This window comes from Pongo pygmaeus, chromosome 11 (genome assembly GCF_028885625.2).
Source record: "Pongo pygmaeus isolate AG05252 chromosome 11, NHGRI_mPonPyg2-v2.0_pri, whole genome shotgun sequence".
Taxonomy (NCBI): domain Eukaryota; kingdom Metazoa; phylum Chordata; class Mammalia; order Primates; family Hominidae; genus Pongo; species Pongo pygmaeus.
In genome coordinates, this window is record NC_072384.2 from 115,853,846 (window position 1) to 115,873,358 (window position 19,513).

Genomic DNA, 19,513 nt, shown 5'->3' on the forward strand with positions numbered 1-19,513 from the left:
TTTCCGGATTTTATCTCTAACATGTCCACCTAAATGCTTCTAGCAGGCAGCTATATGGACAGCCTTATGTTTAGAGAGATGAAGATCTCTCTCAATCATTCAGGAGGAAATCATTTTCAGCAAATTGCAACATCAATAACAATCATAAATATAGAAACCACAGAGCATTTTTTTTTTAGAAGTTTCTACCATTTAAGTATCATTTGCATCATGTAAACAAACCATTCATATACTTATAGTACTTCCACAATCAGATTTAAATATATATTAAGTTACAAAAAATTAAGTGATTCCTACACCCAAATCCTCCAAGAAATGCAATTTAGGAGGTTGGTCAATCTGTGCTATAAGCCTTCAAAACCAAAGTCACCTTCCCCAGCACTGACAGTGTCTGAGGGTTGGGAAAAGCAGAATCTTCCAAGTTCCTAGAAAAGGTGCATCTGGGTGTTTAGTATTTAGGATGGAACATTAAAGGTAATCAGCTACAATCTTCCTATATTACAGATGAGGAAATGGAGGAACGAGGCTTGGCTAACACTACCTTTGGCCAAGTTGTTCCCATAGCTTGTTCTCTGTCACAGTGAATCTTTTATCACAGAGTTAATTTAATCTTAATTTCTGTCGCATGCAGATTCTGACACCCTGAAACTCTTTTGTTTCTGAACGTAGGCCATATTTTAAGTCAAACGTTAGTGAAGACTTTGGAGACTTTGCACCTCAGCAGTTGCTCAAATAACTGATGCCTTTTAATTAGCCTTTCATGTTTTATTAACATGTTTTATGTTAATATTTAAGTGAATATTTAAATGCAATTTTCCCCCCAAATGAACTAATTACACCTACAGCTAGGCATGATGTCTTTGTGACCTGGAAAAACCCAGCAATAAACATTTGAGAGTGTTCGAACTGTGTGGGCAGAGAGTTGACCAAGTTACTCAACCTTTGGCCCAACATACGGTGTTCCTGGTGGCAACTGCTCAAACACATGAAAAGTTTGATACAAACGGAGCTTAAATGACATGTTGAATGAACACGTACCCTATGCTGCATTTCATGCCATCTCTCTACGCAGCTTCTCTGTTAAGAATCATAATATAAAGCCCCAAACCTTTACTCCCAGCATAACTCACTTGATGGTTTTTATTTCCATGTATGGATATAAGATGAAATTAGCCAGAGTGTCTTAACCTAATGGAATATTTTACAGTGTTAAGAAGTAAAATTATAAATAGGCACATTTTCATAGACTTCTCTACCTTTTACTTGATAGAGGAAGAGAGAAAAAATTATTTTAATCAAAAATTCAATTGATGATTAGATAATAATAAGAGAAAAGGGTGGGAAAGAGGGGAGACCCCCAACTTAGGCATGAGAGCAATAATAATCACTGCCCTGTTGTTATAACCCAATTGGCAAGTTCTCAACTTGCAGTAATAGAGCTACTTACTTGGATAGGTCTGTAAAGGTTGGCAATGCCACTCCCCAATGCCACGGCCATAGCAGTAGCACTGGTATCTGACACCATGCACATACTTCTCCCATGAATCTCCAATTTGATAAAACGTCCCAGTCTCTGAATCCTGGCATTGGTCTAAAATACACACAAGGAAAAGATAAACAGCCTTGAAGACTTACAACTATGAATTTAATTTCAGGGTGCTAGAGCATACATTTAGTTTAAATAGAAATTTGCAATTGTCCTTACAAATATATGCAGTTAAAAAATATTTTGTTCACATTCTTTACCTTACAGGACAGTTTGTAGTAAAAAAAAACCCAAAGTACCTATTAGGAGGAATATTTAGTTTTCTAAAGGGTAATATTTCTAAATAAAAATGTAAAGATTTAGATTTCAGTGTATATTGATAATCTATATATTAAGTTTAAATATTAGTTATTATTTTTACCCATATTAATGTAACTGGCTTAACATTTAAATAGCAAGAAAAAAATCTGCAATAATTTCATTTTCCTTACTTCTTCAAAATTTAAAGAAACTATTTGACATTTAAATGAATGAACTAGACTTTATGAGTATACCTGCTGAGCAGCTTCTAAGAAAACCTCTCAGGCTTCTCTCTCAGTTCTGGTAATCTCATGTCAAACAAACAGATGTTATCAGTTTGTTTTCTCAGTGAGCAACCTGTCTCTTTTGGTAAAGAAATAGTAATGGATCACCTTAAACTTTGTAGTGCTGGTAACACAGCTCTTTTAAGGCTCAACCTTCACTATTTGCTTAGTTCTATTTTGAAGGGCAGTCAAAAAAAACCTAGAGTATTTTGGTGGGTGATATTTACACCCTTTGCTCATGCTGTTACACAGCTGGTAAGGAAAAGAGTTTGAGACCAGCCTGACCCACATGGAGAAACCCCGTCTCTACTAAAAGTACAAAATTAGCTGGGCCTGGTGGCGCATGCCTATAATCCCAGCTACTCGGGAGGCTGAGGCAGGAGAATTGCTTGAACCCAGGAAGCAGAGGTTGCGGTGAGCCGAGATTGCACCATTGCACTCCAGCCTGGGCAACAAGAGCAAAACTCTCTCTCTCAAAAAAAAAAAAAAAAAAAAAAAAAAAAAAAGGAAACAATACTCTTAATAGCATGGATTATCTTTATGATCCTAAACCAAAGAATAAATTCCATTCAATTAAAATAAGCCTAAATTTGTCACCAAATTCAGCAAAAAACAGATGACTACCAATATCGAGATATTTTGGTCCAGTATTAGAGAGAAGACTTTGCAAAGTTCTTTGCAAGCAACTGATCAAAGTCTGGAGCCAACTTCAGTCACGTGATTTCACATGGCTTTTCTTATCTGAAACTTGCTAACCATTCCCCCTGTGCAAACTCATCTAGGGAAATGGGGCTACTCACCGACGGGATCACACTTCCATCTTCCCCGACCCTGACCGAAGCATGTACAGTTCAGCATGTGCCCCTCTTCATGACGCTTGTGGAATGTGTCATTCACATTGTAAGTGATGTCATCAACAATGCACTGATCTGTTTAGGAAACGGGTGAGTGAGAAACTTTTTCAAGTTCCATTGATGAAAGAAAAAAGGTATGCTTCTCAAAGCATACAGCTACTTCTACTTAATTATCAACACCTTCCACTAAAATAACTTTTCTATAAGCATAGAATAACATTTTTTTCAAAGCTTGGTCAGTAATACAATTTTTGCCAAAAAAATTTTTTTCTCCCCAAAATGTGTAACTTTTGCAGAGGTTACAGTATGCTCAAGTAAAGAATGTGGTAAAATACACTTTCCTGTGAAAAGCCAGTATTTGAACAAATACACGTCTTACTTTCTGAAAATTTCTTGCTTAGTTGATAATTTCCTTTAAATATCTGCTTGTTAGGATAAATAAGAAGAAGATTAAACATATTTATCTAACACCCAGCATGATGTGGTGGTCTGGTCTCTGGAATAGGGGGAAGGGGGGGAAATATTTAGATTTGGGAAATAAAATGTCAACAGTATTCACAATGCTAAAATAAATTAGGCCAATTCTGTTGCTCACTCTTCGAGAGATCCTGAGAAAATTACTTTTTCCTTTTCAGGTCTCAGCTCCTTGATCTGTAGAGTGAGGTCTGTATGTGTTATTAAGGTCTCTTTCAGTTCTGCAACATCACATGTAATTATTACTCCTGGATGCTGTTACCCACTGGACACCACAAAAGGAGAACAAATTCAGACCAATATCTATGCACTAGCCACATAGAATATTAATAGCTCAGAGTTCTCCCTAAATATTACTTTTCATATCAAAGAAATGGAAAACTAAAACACTTTAAATAAGTCAATACCTCCTCATATTATATAGCTGGGTGCAAAGGAGAAAAACTAACCTGAACAAGGAAAGTTAGTCCCCTATGTATTTGTTTCCTGCAATTTGGATCTGTAAGGATCTGATTTTAGAATAACAAGGTCTTCATTTCTTTACAGAAATTATCCTGTCTTTTCTAGACATGAATCCAGTGGCATAGCCTAAAGCTGAATGGATCAAATGTTTCATTCTTACTTTTGAAGTCATCTTTTTGGCTCAGCCTAAGTACTTACATCCTAGGAGTGTTTCAGAACATTAGCACTGCTATGCTGCTTGTCTTAGCAGGCTGCCTGAAAGGCTTATCTTACCAAGCACAGTAGACTAATGAATGACGTGGCATTGCATATTTCTTCCCCTGCTTTTGGTGTAGCGCAAATTTTCATTAAAAAAGTGTCCCTTTCTGTACCTTTTGCCATCTCAAATGTTTTCATTAATCAGCCAGCATACCTCGAAGCTGCGAGTAGGCAATGCATGTCCATTCCCCACGACCGTTCCCAACACACGTGCACCTCATCATGTGACCCATGTCATGCTGCTTATCCCACTGATCTCCAATGCGGTACATGACCCCTTCATTGGTTGTGCAGATTTCCTCATGGGCTGTTTGGAAATGGATGAGAAATACACTTGATAAATGATCACCAGGTCTAAACAGGTATGTGTGCAATAGGATCAGTTCAGTTTGGTCATCCTAAGAATTCTCACTTGGGAAGAAGCTTTGTGTGCGTCAAAGAAATCTAAGTGCTGTCAGGTGAAGGGGGAGAATTTTTGAGCCCTGGAGGCAGAAAACGTAGTCCAAACGTGAAGTATGTCATAGAAAATAGTTACAGGTAGGGTTAGGGGATGTTAAACTAAGATAACACCTACACATCCACACAAAGGGTTCATGCTGTTCTCGAAGCCTGGATTTAACTACTGCTTCATAACTTTTCCAGTTCCAGTTTACTCTGGATCAAATAAAAACTATGTGTTTGGATATAGAATTACAAGCAAAAGTGGGTTTTTTTCTTCTAAACTCAGCATCTTCTTTTGTTGAAAGAAATAAAAGTATAAGCAGTTTCTTTGTCTCATAGTCACACTTGGCAGTGCCTACCACACAGGCTCTTGTTTCTACAACTGGAAAATTAAAGGGAATCTATGGGGTTCTTGAAATCTGAAAACAAGTAAAAGGTATTGGTTTCCATTTGTTCACCATCTATACATACTGGAGACCTTTAAAAAAAGAGTGAGATTCCCTACCTGTTAGAAAACATTGAATTTTAGTCACTTTGGCACTTATTAATAAGTGATAGAGCTTATGCCCATCAAACCACAACCATGTGTCAATATTGTAGCTCTGTGACTAAAACCATCATATATATATTAAATGTTGTAAGCTACTCAGTTGTGTGCTCTTTACAAAGACAAACCTGTGCAAATTCATATTTCCAGACTTACAAATAGGTAATTATATTTTTGACATTAAATCATGTCAATGAGGTTTAAAAATTATATAAATAATTATCTAATTATTCTTCCCAATCCTTATGTATATGATGTAACATCACACACACACACACACACACACACACATTTCACACGAAGTTTTCTGTTGTCTCAAAATTGTCTTAATGAATGAAATAGGAGTAAACTGGACACTAGTCTCTAGTCTCTACTCCCTAAATAGTTGTCAAACAAGACAACCCACAAGGGCTTCATCTTACCAGCCATGGGGCAGAACCCAAACTTCTGGTCGGCATCATAGTTCTGTGTGGTCCCACACCACTTCATGTTGTCTCTTCTGCCCTCAGAAGTGCAATCAGTGTAATTGTGGTTGTTGTATAGGAAGGGGAAGTGACACAAGGCACCATTGGAATTTCCTCCTCGAGTCTGAACCAAAACTGCCAGGAACAATACACAACAAGGAAGGAAAAGATGAGCTTTCCAATGTACACAGAATTACTGGTCTGAGAGAGCCAGGTTTCTGCAGCTAATTCACAGACGGTCTATCTCAGAATAAAAAATGTCCGATAATATAGTTCTAAGCTTCTTAGCATATTTACCTTCACCTTCAAAACAGGTTTAAATCCCATTTTCACTGTCATTTCCCCAGCACCCCCCGCAAAAGATTAAATAATAGCTTTGAATAAAACATTGTTTTAACCGGAAAATAAGCTAAGGCACTAAAACATTCATCCTTTGTATTCCTCAGCCCTGTGGGATCATCTACTGATTCCAAAATACAAGTATCTTTAATCACATCATAATCCCAATGTGTTAAATCAAATGAACTGGAAGGCTATTCCCTTGGTGTCATTTCCCAACAGTACTGGGGAAGATGGAAGAATCCTCAGCTGTTATGTGAGCTCCGTGATCTCTTGAGTCCAAACTGAACAAAAGCGATGCTTCTTGGGCGGGTTCAAAATAAATGGCTAGAATGCTGGCAAATAAAAATATGGCATTGAAGTGAGTTTTTCTCACTTCTGTGGCTCCCCCTTGGGACACTCACCAGTGTGGTCTGTGCAGAAAGAATATTTCTGGTCCTGCTCATAATTCGAAGTTGTGCTGCACCAAAGATGTCCATCCTGTCGCCCTTCTGTGGTGCAGGAGTAGAACGTCCTGCCATTGTAGGTGAATGGTAAGACACATGGCTCTCCATTTGAGTTGCCACCATAAGTCTGGGTTACAGCTACAATCACAATCAAAAGAGTGTCAGTAAACAGAGATGCTTTGTCTCCCACCAGCAGCTGCTTATTTATGGCTTCAATGAGATACTGAGCTTGTGCCCTCAAAGGAAGAAGCTGTGAGTATAGATGATCATCTCGTTAATTTCAGTCAAAATGCATTACTCAGGAATCCACGTCTACTGTGGATAGAACGACACCTGAGTTCTGCTGATGTCCTTCACGACCACTTCTGCTGCCATGCCTCAGTTTCTCTATTTGTAAAGCTATATTTATACAGGTCAATTAAGCATGCTGCTTAAGGATGTTGGGATAATATTTATGACTATATCTATGCCATAAAATTAATATATGAGACTATTCTGGGGGAGAATTGTGTAGCAATTGTTATTGCCATAGTTACTACCACGTTTGTAGCGCAGAATACATATATTAGGTTATTGGAAGATGTTTACATCACAAAGCTGCTGAAATTTGAGATTTAGAATATAAAACATTGATGATTATTCAGAAAGTAGCTCTCTTGTAGCAACACTTTAGACAAATAAATATAATAAAATTTTTACCCATGATATCCATGACCAGAAAGAAAATACATAAATTAAAAAGATTGGAAGAAAATATTTCAAATGCCAACCCTGATTGTTATCACAGGGTGGTAAGATTACAGGCTTCTCGTTTGTTTTATTCTTTCACATTGAAAATGTATTGTCCTTCAAAAACTAAATAATAAAGTCATCAGTCCTGTTCTTCAAAAAGATAATGCATACCTGTCTCTTGGCAGCTGACTCCGTTGCCCAGGCACATGCAAAGCATTTGCTTATTTCCTTGTGTCTTCAGCCACTGCATCCCCACAGAGTAGACCACACCACTGTCTGTGACACAGTGACCATAGGGAGGAGGCTGGGGGTGAGGCTGCGGTTGGTAAACAGCTGCACGAACATCGGTGAAGGGGCCAGATCCTAATGGCATGAGAAGGGAATGTCACAAAACTGGGTGAGAGAAGACAATTCACTACTTTCTGCAGTCAGGATCTTTAGGATCTCACAGAGATCACTCTGAAATCCATGTTGTTACTGGCCTGGGACTGGAAAAAAATGTCCCTTATTCAGCAGTAGCTTTTGCATTTAGCCTAGGAAATAATCCACAAGTGTCTACCAAGTGGTCTCCATCCTCCAGCTCAGCTGGGGCTACTGGGATTATATTTCTTTTTGTTTGTTTGTTTTTTGTTTTTTTTTTTGAGATGGGGTCTCACTCTGTTGCCCAGGCTGGAGTGCAGCGGCACAGTCTCGGCTCACTGCAACCTCTGCCTCCTGGGTTCAAGCTATTCTCCTGCCTCAGCCTCTCAAGTAGCTGGAATTACAGGCACGCACCACCATGGCCAGCTGATTTTTTTTTGTATTTTTTAGTAGAGACAGGGTTTTGCCATGTTGGCCAGGCTGTCTCAAACTCCTGACCTCAGGTGATCCACCCGCTTCGGCCTCCCAAAGTGCTGGGATTACAGGCGTGAGCCACCTCGCCTGGCCGAGATTATATTTCTAAATCACAGACATCATCCTGCCACTCCATACAGCAGATACCTTCAACACATCCTCGCTCTTCTGTGTAACCGAGCTCATCAGAGGGTGCCTTCGGCAGCTGTCCTAGACTCTCTCCTGGATTCTCTGGAGGTCACCTCCACCTTCCACATTTTATTTCTCCTCAGGATTATTTGTGATTCTATTGTGTTTTTTCTAAAACCAATCAATCCTCTTAAGACAGCTTTCCTTTCAGAATAACACAACAGGATGTGTTGATCTTTTCTTTCTTTCTTTTTTTTTTTTTTTTTGAGACAGAGTCTGGCTCTGTCGCCCAGGCTGGAGTGCAGTGGCGCAATCTCGGCTCACTGCAAGCTCCGCCTCCCGGGTTCACGCCATTCTCCTGCCTCAGCCTCCGGAGTAGCTGGGATTACAGGCACCCGCCACCATGCCTGGCTAATTTTTTGTATTTTTAGTAGAGATGGGGTTTCACCATTTTAGCCAGGATGGTCTCGATCTCCTGACCTTGTGATCCACCCACCTTGGCCTCCCAAAGTGCTGGGATTACAGGCGTGAGCCACCGCGCCCGGCCGATCTTTTCTTTCAACTTTTAGATATCTGTTCTCTTGAAGGCCAGGGCCCACCGCAGAACAGAATCAGGGCTGATGCTAGACCAAAGGTACACTGAATTTAGTGCCTCCCTAAGTGCTGCTGAACACTAGAACCCAAAGATGTTCACAGACAAAGAATCCCAAGGTCGAACGTACTAGGGAGACATGGCGCCCATCCCCTACACTCCACCATGGAGAGTATGATGTAAAGGAACACACAGATTCTGCAGAGCAGGTTCCATTTTGTTTAACCCAATGCTTCTCAAACTTTTTTGAACAATGGAATCTTTTCAGTATTGGCAATATGCATAAAAATAGCTAACATTTATTGAGTGTTTATCCCCATTTAATTCCCACCTACACTTTTAATCTATTTTGGAATACTGACATTTATTATTTTATTTTATTTATTTTTTTTTGAGATGGGGTCTTGCTCTATCGCCCAGGCTAGAGTGCAGTGGTGCAATCTCGGGTCACTGCAAACTCCACCTCCTGGGTTCATGCCATTCTCCTGCCTCAGTCTCCCGAGTAGCTGGGACTACAGGTGCCCGCCACAACGCCTGGCTACTTTTTTGTATTTTTAGTAGAGACGGGGTTTCACCATGTTAGCCAGGATGGTCTTGATCTCCTGACCTCGAGATCCACCCACCTCGGCCTCCCAAAGTGCTGGGATTACAGGCGTGAGCCACCACGCCCAGCCGACGTTTATAATTTTTTTTTTGGCCAGTAGCAATTTTATTAATGATAATAAAATAACTCAAAGATATTATCAAATCTAATCTTGTTCACCTTCATAAGTGCTCAAAGCAAGACAAAAACTCATCAAAAGAAGAAAAATTAGAACAATTAATATTTTTAACTGAAGGATGGCTGAGACACTACATAATGATGTTGGCACATCATATAGCAAAAAGTTGATCAAAACATATTAAAAATAATAAAAGAGGAGTGCACATCCTTGTTGGCCATATTTCTCTCTTCAGATTTTTATGAAACATTTATGATGTAAAAATCTTTTTCTCATGCCAAAAATGATTAAAACTTGTTTTTTAAAAAGAATGCTTACATATCATGTCTTTCATGGCCATCTCTAAGTCCTCTCTGAATTTCTAAAATTTTGAATGCCAATACATGAAGAAAATAATTGTGCATTACTTTATAGAATGTAACAAAGTTTGCCAGAGCATAGAAACCACATACAAAGGATGGTTTCCACTACAAAAAGAGCTCAATGTCGGGATAGGGAAGTATATTTCATTCAAAAACAAACAAATAAACAAAAAACTCAAATGCACTTTTTTTGTTCTTTCCTAGCAGAAGAACCAAGTAGTCATATAATTCATTATAACTCTCATTTCCTTTCAAATGAACTTTAGATATTCAAAATACGTGTGTGTGTGTGTGTGTGTGTGTGTGTGTGTGTGTGTGTGTGTGATCTATCCACGGTAGGTTTTATGATGCTAGCATTCTTTAAAACTCAGTTTTATCTTTTGGAGATAAATCTGGCTTTTTTCCCCCTAAGGTTTATTTGCATGTCATTTTCGTTTTTTTCTGAAAAATTTAAAACTTGACATTAAAAAAATTTTAACAACAAATAATGTGTAAATTATCTTAGGTTATTAGCTGAAACACTGCAAATTATCCTCAAATGGCATGTCAAAGGAAAGATGGATTTGTGGAAATATTTCTTGACCTGCTTCCCCATTTCCCGCCCCTGCTCGTCCTGTGCCTCACCGCTTGATGTGGTCTGCACAGAGGTGTGCCTTTCACACTTCCACTCTCCTCGGCCGTTGCCTGTGCAGATGCACTGGAGCAGGTTTCCTCGATTATCCTTCTTGCTCCAGGTGTCTCCAATTCTATAGGATGTCCTTGTGTCCTGATCGTTGCATCTATCTGTGTCACAAAGCAAGCACATACATACATACATACATCAGGTCGAGAGTCGCAAGTGGTCAATTCAAACTTAAAAAAGGAATGCTATCTATGCCTGGTAATCTATTTTTGGTAATATGTTGATATTCAGCTCTGGTGCTGCAAGGTATTACACTTCTGAAAGATGAAATTACATTTGTTACAGTGGAAACGGAGCTGAATGGTTTAGTCTAGTTTCATCTCTCTGTCAAATAACATTTTCATTTATCTATTTATTTATTGTTTTCACACTGTTCCTTTGACTAACTTCATTCTCTGGCATTATATTTCATCTTTTTCCTTCTCAGGCTCTTCCAGGATTTTTCTTAGTCATCACTGTTTATGGCCTGCCTTTCAATAGGGAACTTGCTTTAGAAAACTAAAAACAGGCTAAGTGCGGTGGCTCACGCCTGTAATCCTAGTACTTTAGGAGGGTGGATCACCTGCAGTCAGGAGTTCAAGACCAGCCTGGGCAACATGGTGAAACCCTGTCTCTACTAAAAATACCAAAAAAAATTAGCTGGGTGTGGTGGTGGGCGCCTGTAATCCAAGCTACTTGGGAAGCTGAGGCAGGAGAATCGCTTGAACCCGGGAGGTGGAGGTTGCAATGAGCTGAGATCACACCATTGCACTCCAGCCTGGGCGACAGGGCGAGACTGTCTCAAAAACAAAACAAAACAAAAAACAAGCAAACAAAAAAAAACTTATAACAATGGGGAGGCAAGCAGGTATCAAAGGGTCTTCACCAATGGCTACAAAGAAGCTATAAAAAGGTGGTAGTATCTCTTTCTTCATTTGTTATGTAAAAAATTTAGAGGATACACAATTTCTTTGACTAAAATATTATTTTCCCTTCCCCTATACCCAAACATCTACAGTATTTAAAAATCACTAGCAAAATAGCCCCAAATTATTCAGTGTTAGCCTTCCAATGGAAGAGTGGGATCAACATAAAATGATAATTTGTAACTAAGTGACCATTAGTCTATGTGTTCATTTATCTGGTAAATAGATTATTTAAATTATAATGCAAATTTGCTCTGTGCCGAGATGTGAGTATAGAGGATCTGATGTCTTTGTGAATTGGATATTGTTGCAACTCCTGGGTTAGAGAAAAAAAATTAACAGTTGATGTAGGTTCAAACAAATACACTCCCACATCCATCTACCACAAGAACAGAAGTTTGCATGAAGGTATAATTACTGATTAGAGCTTTTTCCCAAATCCCCAGCTAAAAGTATTATCATCTCCTGAACCTCCATAGCACTACTTTCGGTATTTCTGTTGAAACCTTTAATATTGTGTTTTGCAGATGATAAATATATATAAGACTTTCTCATCTCTCTGACCCCCTAAGTACTCTTTGAATGCTGGGCTAATGTTCAATTCATATCTGCACCCCTATAATACCTTGAACAAAGTAAGTCCTTATAAAATTTTCTGGAATAAATGACTTCTCTTTGAGAAACTTTTCCTAACTTGCTATTTAAAGAGTTCTAAATAATAGATAAGGTTTGAATCGGACATCTAATTTGTCTTAAGCTAAAATATTGCCACAAAGACCTTGGAAGTCTGATGATCACAGTAACATTTTAAATGCAAAATATCTAATAAACCAGCAAGTTTCTGGGAAAGCTTTGGTCAAAATGGTTACCACTTTTCATGAGAGACCTATTTTTTGTTAGCAAAGAATTTGAATTTGGATAATGGCTATGTTAAGGTAGTTAAGTGTTTTCAGCTAGATAAATAAAATAGGTTTAAATTATTTGGATTTGATTTTAAACTTATTTACAACACCAGTAGTTAATGGCTGTTTTACTTCAACAAACTCTCTAGTTGCTATTAGTTTAAAATATCAAAAAAGGAGCCTTGAAACCCAAAGGCAACAATTAAGACCCCAAGACAATCTTAGAAGGAGCAGTGAAGACGCCAGAGGCCAGCTTCTTTACAGCACTAATAAAATGCGTTAGGTCAGAGACACTATCCTTAACTCCAGAGTAGATAAATCATTTTAATTTATGGGATAAATTTATTAATTTTATCAATTTAGCCTATGAATGTGCCTTTTTAAATTTTAAACACAGAAGGAAACCTAAACCTTTTGTTCAACTCTATGTCAGTGGCAGTGAGCTGAGATTGAACCTTATCGAAGTGATATGTTTTTCTATTTATGTAGTCTTCTCTGAAGATGCAGAATAAGTTGGTTATAAAAGTTTTCTTGACATCCAGAAGTTACCAAAGCATGCTGGTATACTGGATGTGTTCTGAGTAACATAGTATTACCCTTCTCTCTAGGAATCCAGAAAACAATACCTGGCTTAATCTTTAACATAAAGACGTAAAACATACTTCTAGAGGTGCAAGTGATGCGTCCGCTGCCTTCTCCCAGACAAGTACAATCCACCATCATCCAGCCTTGGTAGGGCTTCTCCCAGGTTTCTCCAACCACATAGGAAGTCCCAGCAGCATGATCAAAACACTTCTCAGCTGTAGGGAAATTTGGAAGAAAAACAGGGAAAAAAGGTTATTTTGAATTGTGCAAGCTCCCTGTAATTTAAAGTGTAGTGTGTAAGCAAAAATTCAGCCACATTTTTTTTTAAGTGGCACTCTGTTCAGAAAGAATGACACACCCAGCATCTAAGCACACAGTAAGTAGCCAAGGCAAAGGAAAACTCAAGCCAAGCTGGCAGGCAAAAATTCCATCCTCCTAATAAGTACATGAACTACATATTTTCAGCGAGCCCCAAACTTCCCACCAGCATTTCTAGTAGCAAGGATCTATGTATGTATCTAGTCTGTGGGAGACTACATATGCAAAATTCCAATCTTAATTATAAATGACCAATTATGAATTTTGAGTGGCCTAAATACAATGACAAAAAAAGCTATTTTTAAATATTGGAAAGCAAAATAATATAAAACAAGACAAAAACCTCTAAATTAGAAGATAAATAAACAGAGTAAAATTTATAGCTGAAACTTACAGGCTTGAACTTACAGAATTCAGCTGAGGATTGAGATGCAAAGAAGCTCAACAATTTTTAATTTGAAAAGAAATGACCAGAGTGTGACAAGCACACACTATTTCATGTTTCAGGCCAGGACATTCCATATAGAAATGTGTCCAAAGTGTCATTTTTTTTTCTTTTAAATAAATTATATCTTGACCAAGGAGGAATCTGAGATCAGCTATTAGGTAAAATAAATGACTTCATTCTAAATCTTTCAATTCTACCTTATGCTTTTGAAGCAAAGTTAAGACTTTTATGTGTAGTCAGTACTGTTTGATCTGATTCCTGTAAGAAGACTATGGATTATACAATAATTCATTATTTCAAATAAAATTCCCATTTCTTTATTGGTTTTCACTGGAATTCAGGTCTATGACCTATGTAGATGTGATTCTGGTCCAACCCCACATTAGAACTAAGCATCCCAGCTCTTGCTCAGCCCTAAGACTCACACACCTATGGGCTTGCAGGTCCATTCTCCTTTTCCATTACCAAGACACACACACTCTAACATGTAACCACCAGTCTCATGTGGTCTCCTCCAGGTGTCACCAATCTTGTAGGACTGACCCCCTTCATGGCAGCGGTCTGTTGAAGATACAACGAAAATGTTAGGAGAGGGCAGAGCAGATTTTTTTTTTTTTTTTTGGTCTCATGTTCCACCCATGGTAGTTACTTAGGTTGGCTAAAGTAGAGACACAGACAACAGCTTTCCCATCAGAGAGAGGGGAAACATTAACGTGTCTGGTCACTTGGAGTCAGTTCAATTAAGTGTCTTGCTTAGAACACAATGGAAAACCACAGAGAAATCTGGATGGCAAGGAAGAGGTCATAAATCCTGCTTTCCCAGACAGATCACAGGAAATTGGGTCCTAAGCAGAAAAGAAAGGCTGGGAGGCTTGGTCTTCACTCACACACAGCAGGCTAAGACTGAGACTAATTCAGTGAAAAGGCCACATCAGGCATAGCACTCCAGCTTTTGGGAGCATGGAGAGCCTGTATTTTTAACCATAGGTTAGAAATGTCATTTTGGTGGAAAGCAAACAGACATATGCATATAAAGTGTGGAAATCCTGGTAGTTTTCTAAGTTGTTAAGCCCAATGGCACATTCAAATGCTGAACTAGATTGTAAACACTATGGACCCTTGCCTCTTGCGATTTGCCTGTGAACTTGGATAAACCCTAACATGAAGTATGGGGAAAGTTGATTGGGCCTATTCACACGGGACTTATTCTTTTGAATAGAAGTCTTTAAGATGACTTATATTTAAAGAATGGATTAAAACACTTAAATACTATGTTCATAGAATCTATTGGTAACCCAGTGAATCATACTGGAAAGAGTGCCTTAGCTAAACTAGAGTTGATGAGAATCAGCCCGGTTCCCAAAGTTCCTTAGCAAACACTATTGGGTTAATAATTTTGTATTATTCCTAGGAATAGTGACATCTGCTTCCTGGGTATAACCTACTGGTCACCAAAAAACCAGACTGTTTCTGTGAGGTGCAAGAGGTCTCTGCATTGCAAACAAGAAGACCAGACAACACATGGCTGGTTCACTCTTCATGAATACCTTCCCAGTCACCGCAGAAAAGTCTCATGATTTGTCTAGCTTGAGGATATCCAGGTGATTTAAAATGGGCAACTCCCCTAAGCATGTCTTACTGAAATGGAACCCAAGAGGTCTCTTGGTTCTACTATGTACACAAACACACACACTCATAAATGCACACACACTCATAAATGCACACACATCAAACACTGATTCCATCTGTGCTCATACCCGTCTTTAAGAAACATAGGAACCAGTTGGGTGACCACTTAAGAGTACCTGGTCACCAGGGGCAAATCCCAAAGTTAGGAACATCCAGTCATGGATAACAGAAAATGACAGTGATGGTAACAGAGAAATTCATATTTGATATTTTGGTGTCATTTTACACAATGTCTTCCTTACTTGCGATGGTACAGCTTATTCTCCCTCGCCCAGCCCCGATGCAGGTACAGTCCCAGATCATGGAGTCTTTAGGACGCTCATAAGTGTCACCCACTCGGTAAGTGTTCCCAGTGTACTTGTCAAAGCAAGTCTCTTCAGCTGAGGGGAAAAGGAAAGCCCATGTGAGCCTCACTTAGGTACAAGCTTTTCTAGTTCACTAATCCCCTCTAAAGGAAAACCCACTTTTCTATTCCACAAGTAACATGGTACAACTCAAAGAATAAAATGAAGTGAGAGATACAGATTTTTATCTTAAGCTCTAATAAGGCCATGGTTTTTGACATATTGTCAAATTTTCTGAGAATTATTCGTATTGTAAAGAAATCTCAGGCTCTTAGGAAAAGGCCATATAAAGTACTAACTTATGATAGAGCTAGATTTGTGAAGGGTTTCAGATTCCAATCTCTGACTCAGAAAGTCAAAGCAAGGTTCACATAAAAAGCAAACGATTGGCTGGGTGCAGTGGCTCACGCCTGTAATCCCAGCACTTTGGGAGGCTGAGGTGGGTGGATCACCTGAGGTCAGGAATTCGAGACCACTCTGACCAATATGGTGAAACCCCGTCTCAACTAAAAATACGAAAATTAGCTGGGTGTGGTGGCATGTGCCTGTAGTCCCAGCTACTCAGGAGGCTGAGGCAGGAGAATTGCTTGAACCCAGGAGGCAGAGGTTGCAGTGAGCTGAGATAGCACTACTGCCCTCCAGCCTGGTGACACAGCAAGACTCTGTCTCAAAAACAAAACAAAACAAAAACAAACAAACAATTCGAAGATCCCCACCTCCCACCAGGCCTTGACATTTGTTAATCCTATGATTTCCATTTTCCACTCATCAGTGCTTCTCTGACAGAGTTGCTATAATTTATGAGAAAAATATCATTGGTCCTAAAGGAATGAGAACTTTGAAGTGGCTAGTGGCTTTGTGTTAACTGCCGCTGACAAATCATTTTACAATATAAGTCCCCAAAGTGTTTTCTGGCTCATAAACTAACAGTTTAAGATTTGAGACTGCTTTCTAATAAATTAAAATTTTATAAGCAATTTTTTTTTGTCAGAGGACACACAAAATCTTTCATTTTCTCATCAAAAACTTTGGGAGAGTAAAGCAAAAAGAAGACTCTAGGAACTAATTTGGGAAAGATTCGTTTCTTTGTTTTAAAGGTAAAAGCATGTGAAAAGCAAACATAAGCAGTTTTTAAACGTTTATTAAGAGGAAATGACGGGTAATTCTATTAGAAAAATGGTGTATGTATTTTTACTTACTAATGCAAAGTTTAACAATTACCACTTCATGTATTAAAAGATACTAACTATGGGGCTTGTTTTCACTTACCTTCAGGTTTACTCTCGCAGTTAAAACCTCGGCTTCCTCCATAACAAGTACAAACCAAGGCATTGCCCAGGTAGGTCCGCTCCCACTGTTGATTTATCTGATAGTGTTTTCCATTGTCATAACAACCGGCTGCAAATAATTGAAGGAAAACGTTACTACATTTACATTTCTCCTTTTCTCAAAATTATGGAATTTTGTTCATGTGAATATTTAGGTATATTTTTTTTCCTTTTAACTTTGCTAAAAGTTATATACAATGATGTCGTTTCCATCTGGCCAGGGATCTACATAAAAAAAGTTGGAAACATTTTGGAAGGCAGACAGTTGAAATCACATTTTTAAAACATGCAAGGAACTTAAATATTCTTTTGGAGTAATAGTCAAAAAGGACAACTTTAAGCAGGTTTCTCAAAGCAAAAGGAGGGTGTGTCTTTGAAAAACGGAAAGAATTTCAACCTCTGTTCTTGGTGGAGTATCCTGAGCGGCCCTAAAGAGGTCGGAACCAATTATATCTCTTCCAAGTTAGTTAGAAACAAGACAGCTAATTCAATACCCCCTTTCCACCCCATGTTGAAAATATTTGACCAATTATTTAACTGAAGGAAATAAGTAGCAGTAAGGACCACACTAATCCCAGACGGAAAATTTATAGACATGCATCATTTTTCTCTTTAAAGGCAAGTTTTGGTTAATTCCTAGAAGGACAATCTGAACGTGCAGAATTTATTAGAACACGGGAAAGTCGCAGAGTCCTCGTCCTCCAATGCATGGTCTTATCATCCCAGGCCCTCAGAAGCAGCCTGCTCAAAACTCGATCCTTTTGTGTGCACAGCTGGTTTCTCTCAGTAAAGCGCGCACACACTCGCAAACACGCGCGCGCACAAAACTTCAGCCCCAACTTTGGTCGGCTTTAGGGTCCCATCCCTGAGGTAGCCTGTTTCAGCCCACGGTCAGTACTCACGCTTGCTTTGACTGACAGCCACCGGGGACTGGGGCTGAACCATTTGCTGAGCCTGCCTCTTGCTCTTCGAGGCTGCCGTGGAGGGCACCGCTGTCCCCAGGCACAGGACGGCCAGCAGCAGCAGCCCGGGCCCCGGACCCCTGAGCATGTTGAGACGGTGGGGGAGAGACGCCCGCACCGGGAGGCAAGTTGCCACCAAGTTTGCTTCCCTTCGCAACCTGCGGGAAAAATCCCTTCTAATGCCTCCTGGGGGTTGTCGCCTCCAAGAAGGTGGGTGCCAGAGGGTGGGGAAGGGGACGGGTGGAGGGACAGAGGGGATGCAGAAGACCAGAGAAGTTGTGGCTGCAGGTCCCCTCTTCCTGCTCGCGCCTGGGGTTCCCTCTCCTCCCCCTGTGCAGCACAGCCGGCGCGGGCGTCCGAGCCCCCGGAGCCGGGGCTTATATGGGACGGTCCCCTCCCGCCCCGCTGGAGGCCCGGGGCGCGGGGGAGGAGAGACCCGCCGGGCTGTCCCCGCCCCGCCAGCCGCCGCAGCCGCAGCCGACCGCGCGCCGATTGGCCCGGGCTCCGGGTGACGTCACGGGAGACTGTGGGTTCGCAGCGAACAAAAGAGATGCTGATGGCCCGCCAGGACTGGGGCAAGACAACTTTTTTTTCGGTTTCCTTTGCGGTCATCAAACTTTTTAGGGGATGGGGGAAGGGATGGGAAGCGGCTGGGAGGAAAGGGAGTGGCTGGACTTGTGTGAAGCGAAGGGATTGCAAGACGCTCCCCCTTCCCTTTTCTTTTTTATTGGGGGTGGTGGTAGTGTTTGAGGACATTGCGTCACCTCTCATCGGGGTGGAGGTGGGGGAATCTCTGCTTATAGGAGTGTATTTTGTGGGGAAGAAAACCCATAAAATATCCACCACCTTGCAGCTGTAAGAATCCAGACTTTTCAGTCCCAGGGCGGGGCTGCCTTTCCCCCCACCCCGCTCCCTTTCTTTGGACTAAAGGGTACTGACTCGGGACTCCCTTATTTTGTCTTCACAGCTCCCTGTTCGGACTTCTCCCCTTCTCAGCGCTATGCCTGTCTGGCTCTGAGAAAGGGCCAGAGGGCGAACGGGGAGCAAAGGGGAACAGAGACATTTAATGAGCTTCTACTAAGTACCGGGGGTTCCGCAGGGCGCTTTGCAGATCCCGGGGAAGTTCAGATAATGAAGTTTTCTTTTGCAAGGACAAAGTAACCGTTTACTTTTTTTACATACGCAGGAAAGCCTTCCTTTCCTGGGGATGGGACGCCCGTTTCCACCGAAAGTGAAATGACTGTGAACAACCTGAAAACTGGAAAGTTGGACCAGCTGTGGGGAGAGAAAGGTCTTCGTGTCCTTTCCCACGTTCACCGTGCCAGTTACACACAAAGCAGAGATTTTTTTGCTTGAATCATTAAAAGCCGGGTGGGTGGGGGGCACCCTATGTACTGTCTTGTCCTCCTTCGGCCCCTTTCTCACATTTATTTGCCATTTTCTTTTTGCTGACAAGTTCCATTACAGAATGCCCCCTCCATCCCCCGCCGCCAGATTTTTTATATTTCAATTGTTATTTACTCCAAGAGTGTGGAAAGTTCTCCTTTAAGATTTCCCCGCCTTGAACTCTAAACTCAAGAGTGGAAAGGGAATCTGAAAAGTCTCTCATTTAGCAACTCATCAC

The 19,513-nt window shown here is 40.3% G+C and overlaps 1 protein-coding gene across 20 annotated transcripts in view; it reads right to left on the bottom strand.

Moving 5' to 3' along the window:
- FN1 (fibronectin 1) overlaps window positions 1-18,370 on the bottom strand; it is a 75,590-nt gene extending 57,220 nt beyond the window's left edge. For 11 of the 20 annotated variants that reach the window (XM_054477444.2, XM_054477441.2, XM_054477440.2 and 8 more), the window contains exons 1-12: window positions 17,830-18,290; window positions 16,869-16,997; window positions 15,498-15,635; window positions 13,996-14,127; window positions 12,878-13,015; window positions 10,351-10,509; window positions 7,259-7,450; window positions 6,314-6,493; window positions 5,529-5,705; window positions 4,273-4,425; window positions 2,871-2,999; window positions 1,448-1,591 (exon numbers count right to left, since the gene is read on the bottom strand). In XM_054477444.2, coding sequence (XP_054333419.1) covers window positions 1,448-1,591; window positions 2,871-2,999; window positions 4,273-4,425; window positions 5,529-5,705; window positions 6,314-6,493; window positions 7,259-7,450; window positions 10,351-10,509; window positions 12,878-13,015; window positions 13,996-14,127; window positions 15,498-15,635; window positions 16,869-16,997; window positions 17,830-17,977 — 1,819 coding nt within the window. In that variant the 5' untranslated portion in view covers window positions 17,978-18,290. Of the gene's footprint in view, window positions 1-1,447; window positions 1,592-2,870; window positions 3,000-4,272; window positions 4,426-5,528; window positions 5,706-6,313; window positions 6,494-7,258; window positions 7,451-10,350; window positions 10,510-12,877; window positions 13,016-13,995; window positions 14,128-15,497; window positions 15,636-16,868; window positions 16,998-17,829 lie in introns of all 20 variants that reach the window. The other 9 variants (XM_054477449.2, XM_054477447.2, XM_054477448.2 and 6 more) reach the window with 1 other exon arrangement.
- Window positions 18,371-19,513: the final 1,143 nt, after the last annotated feature.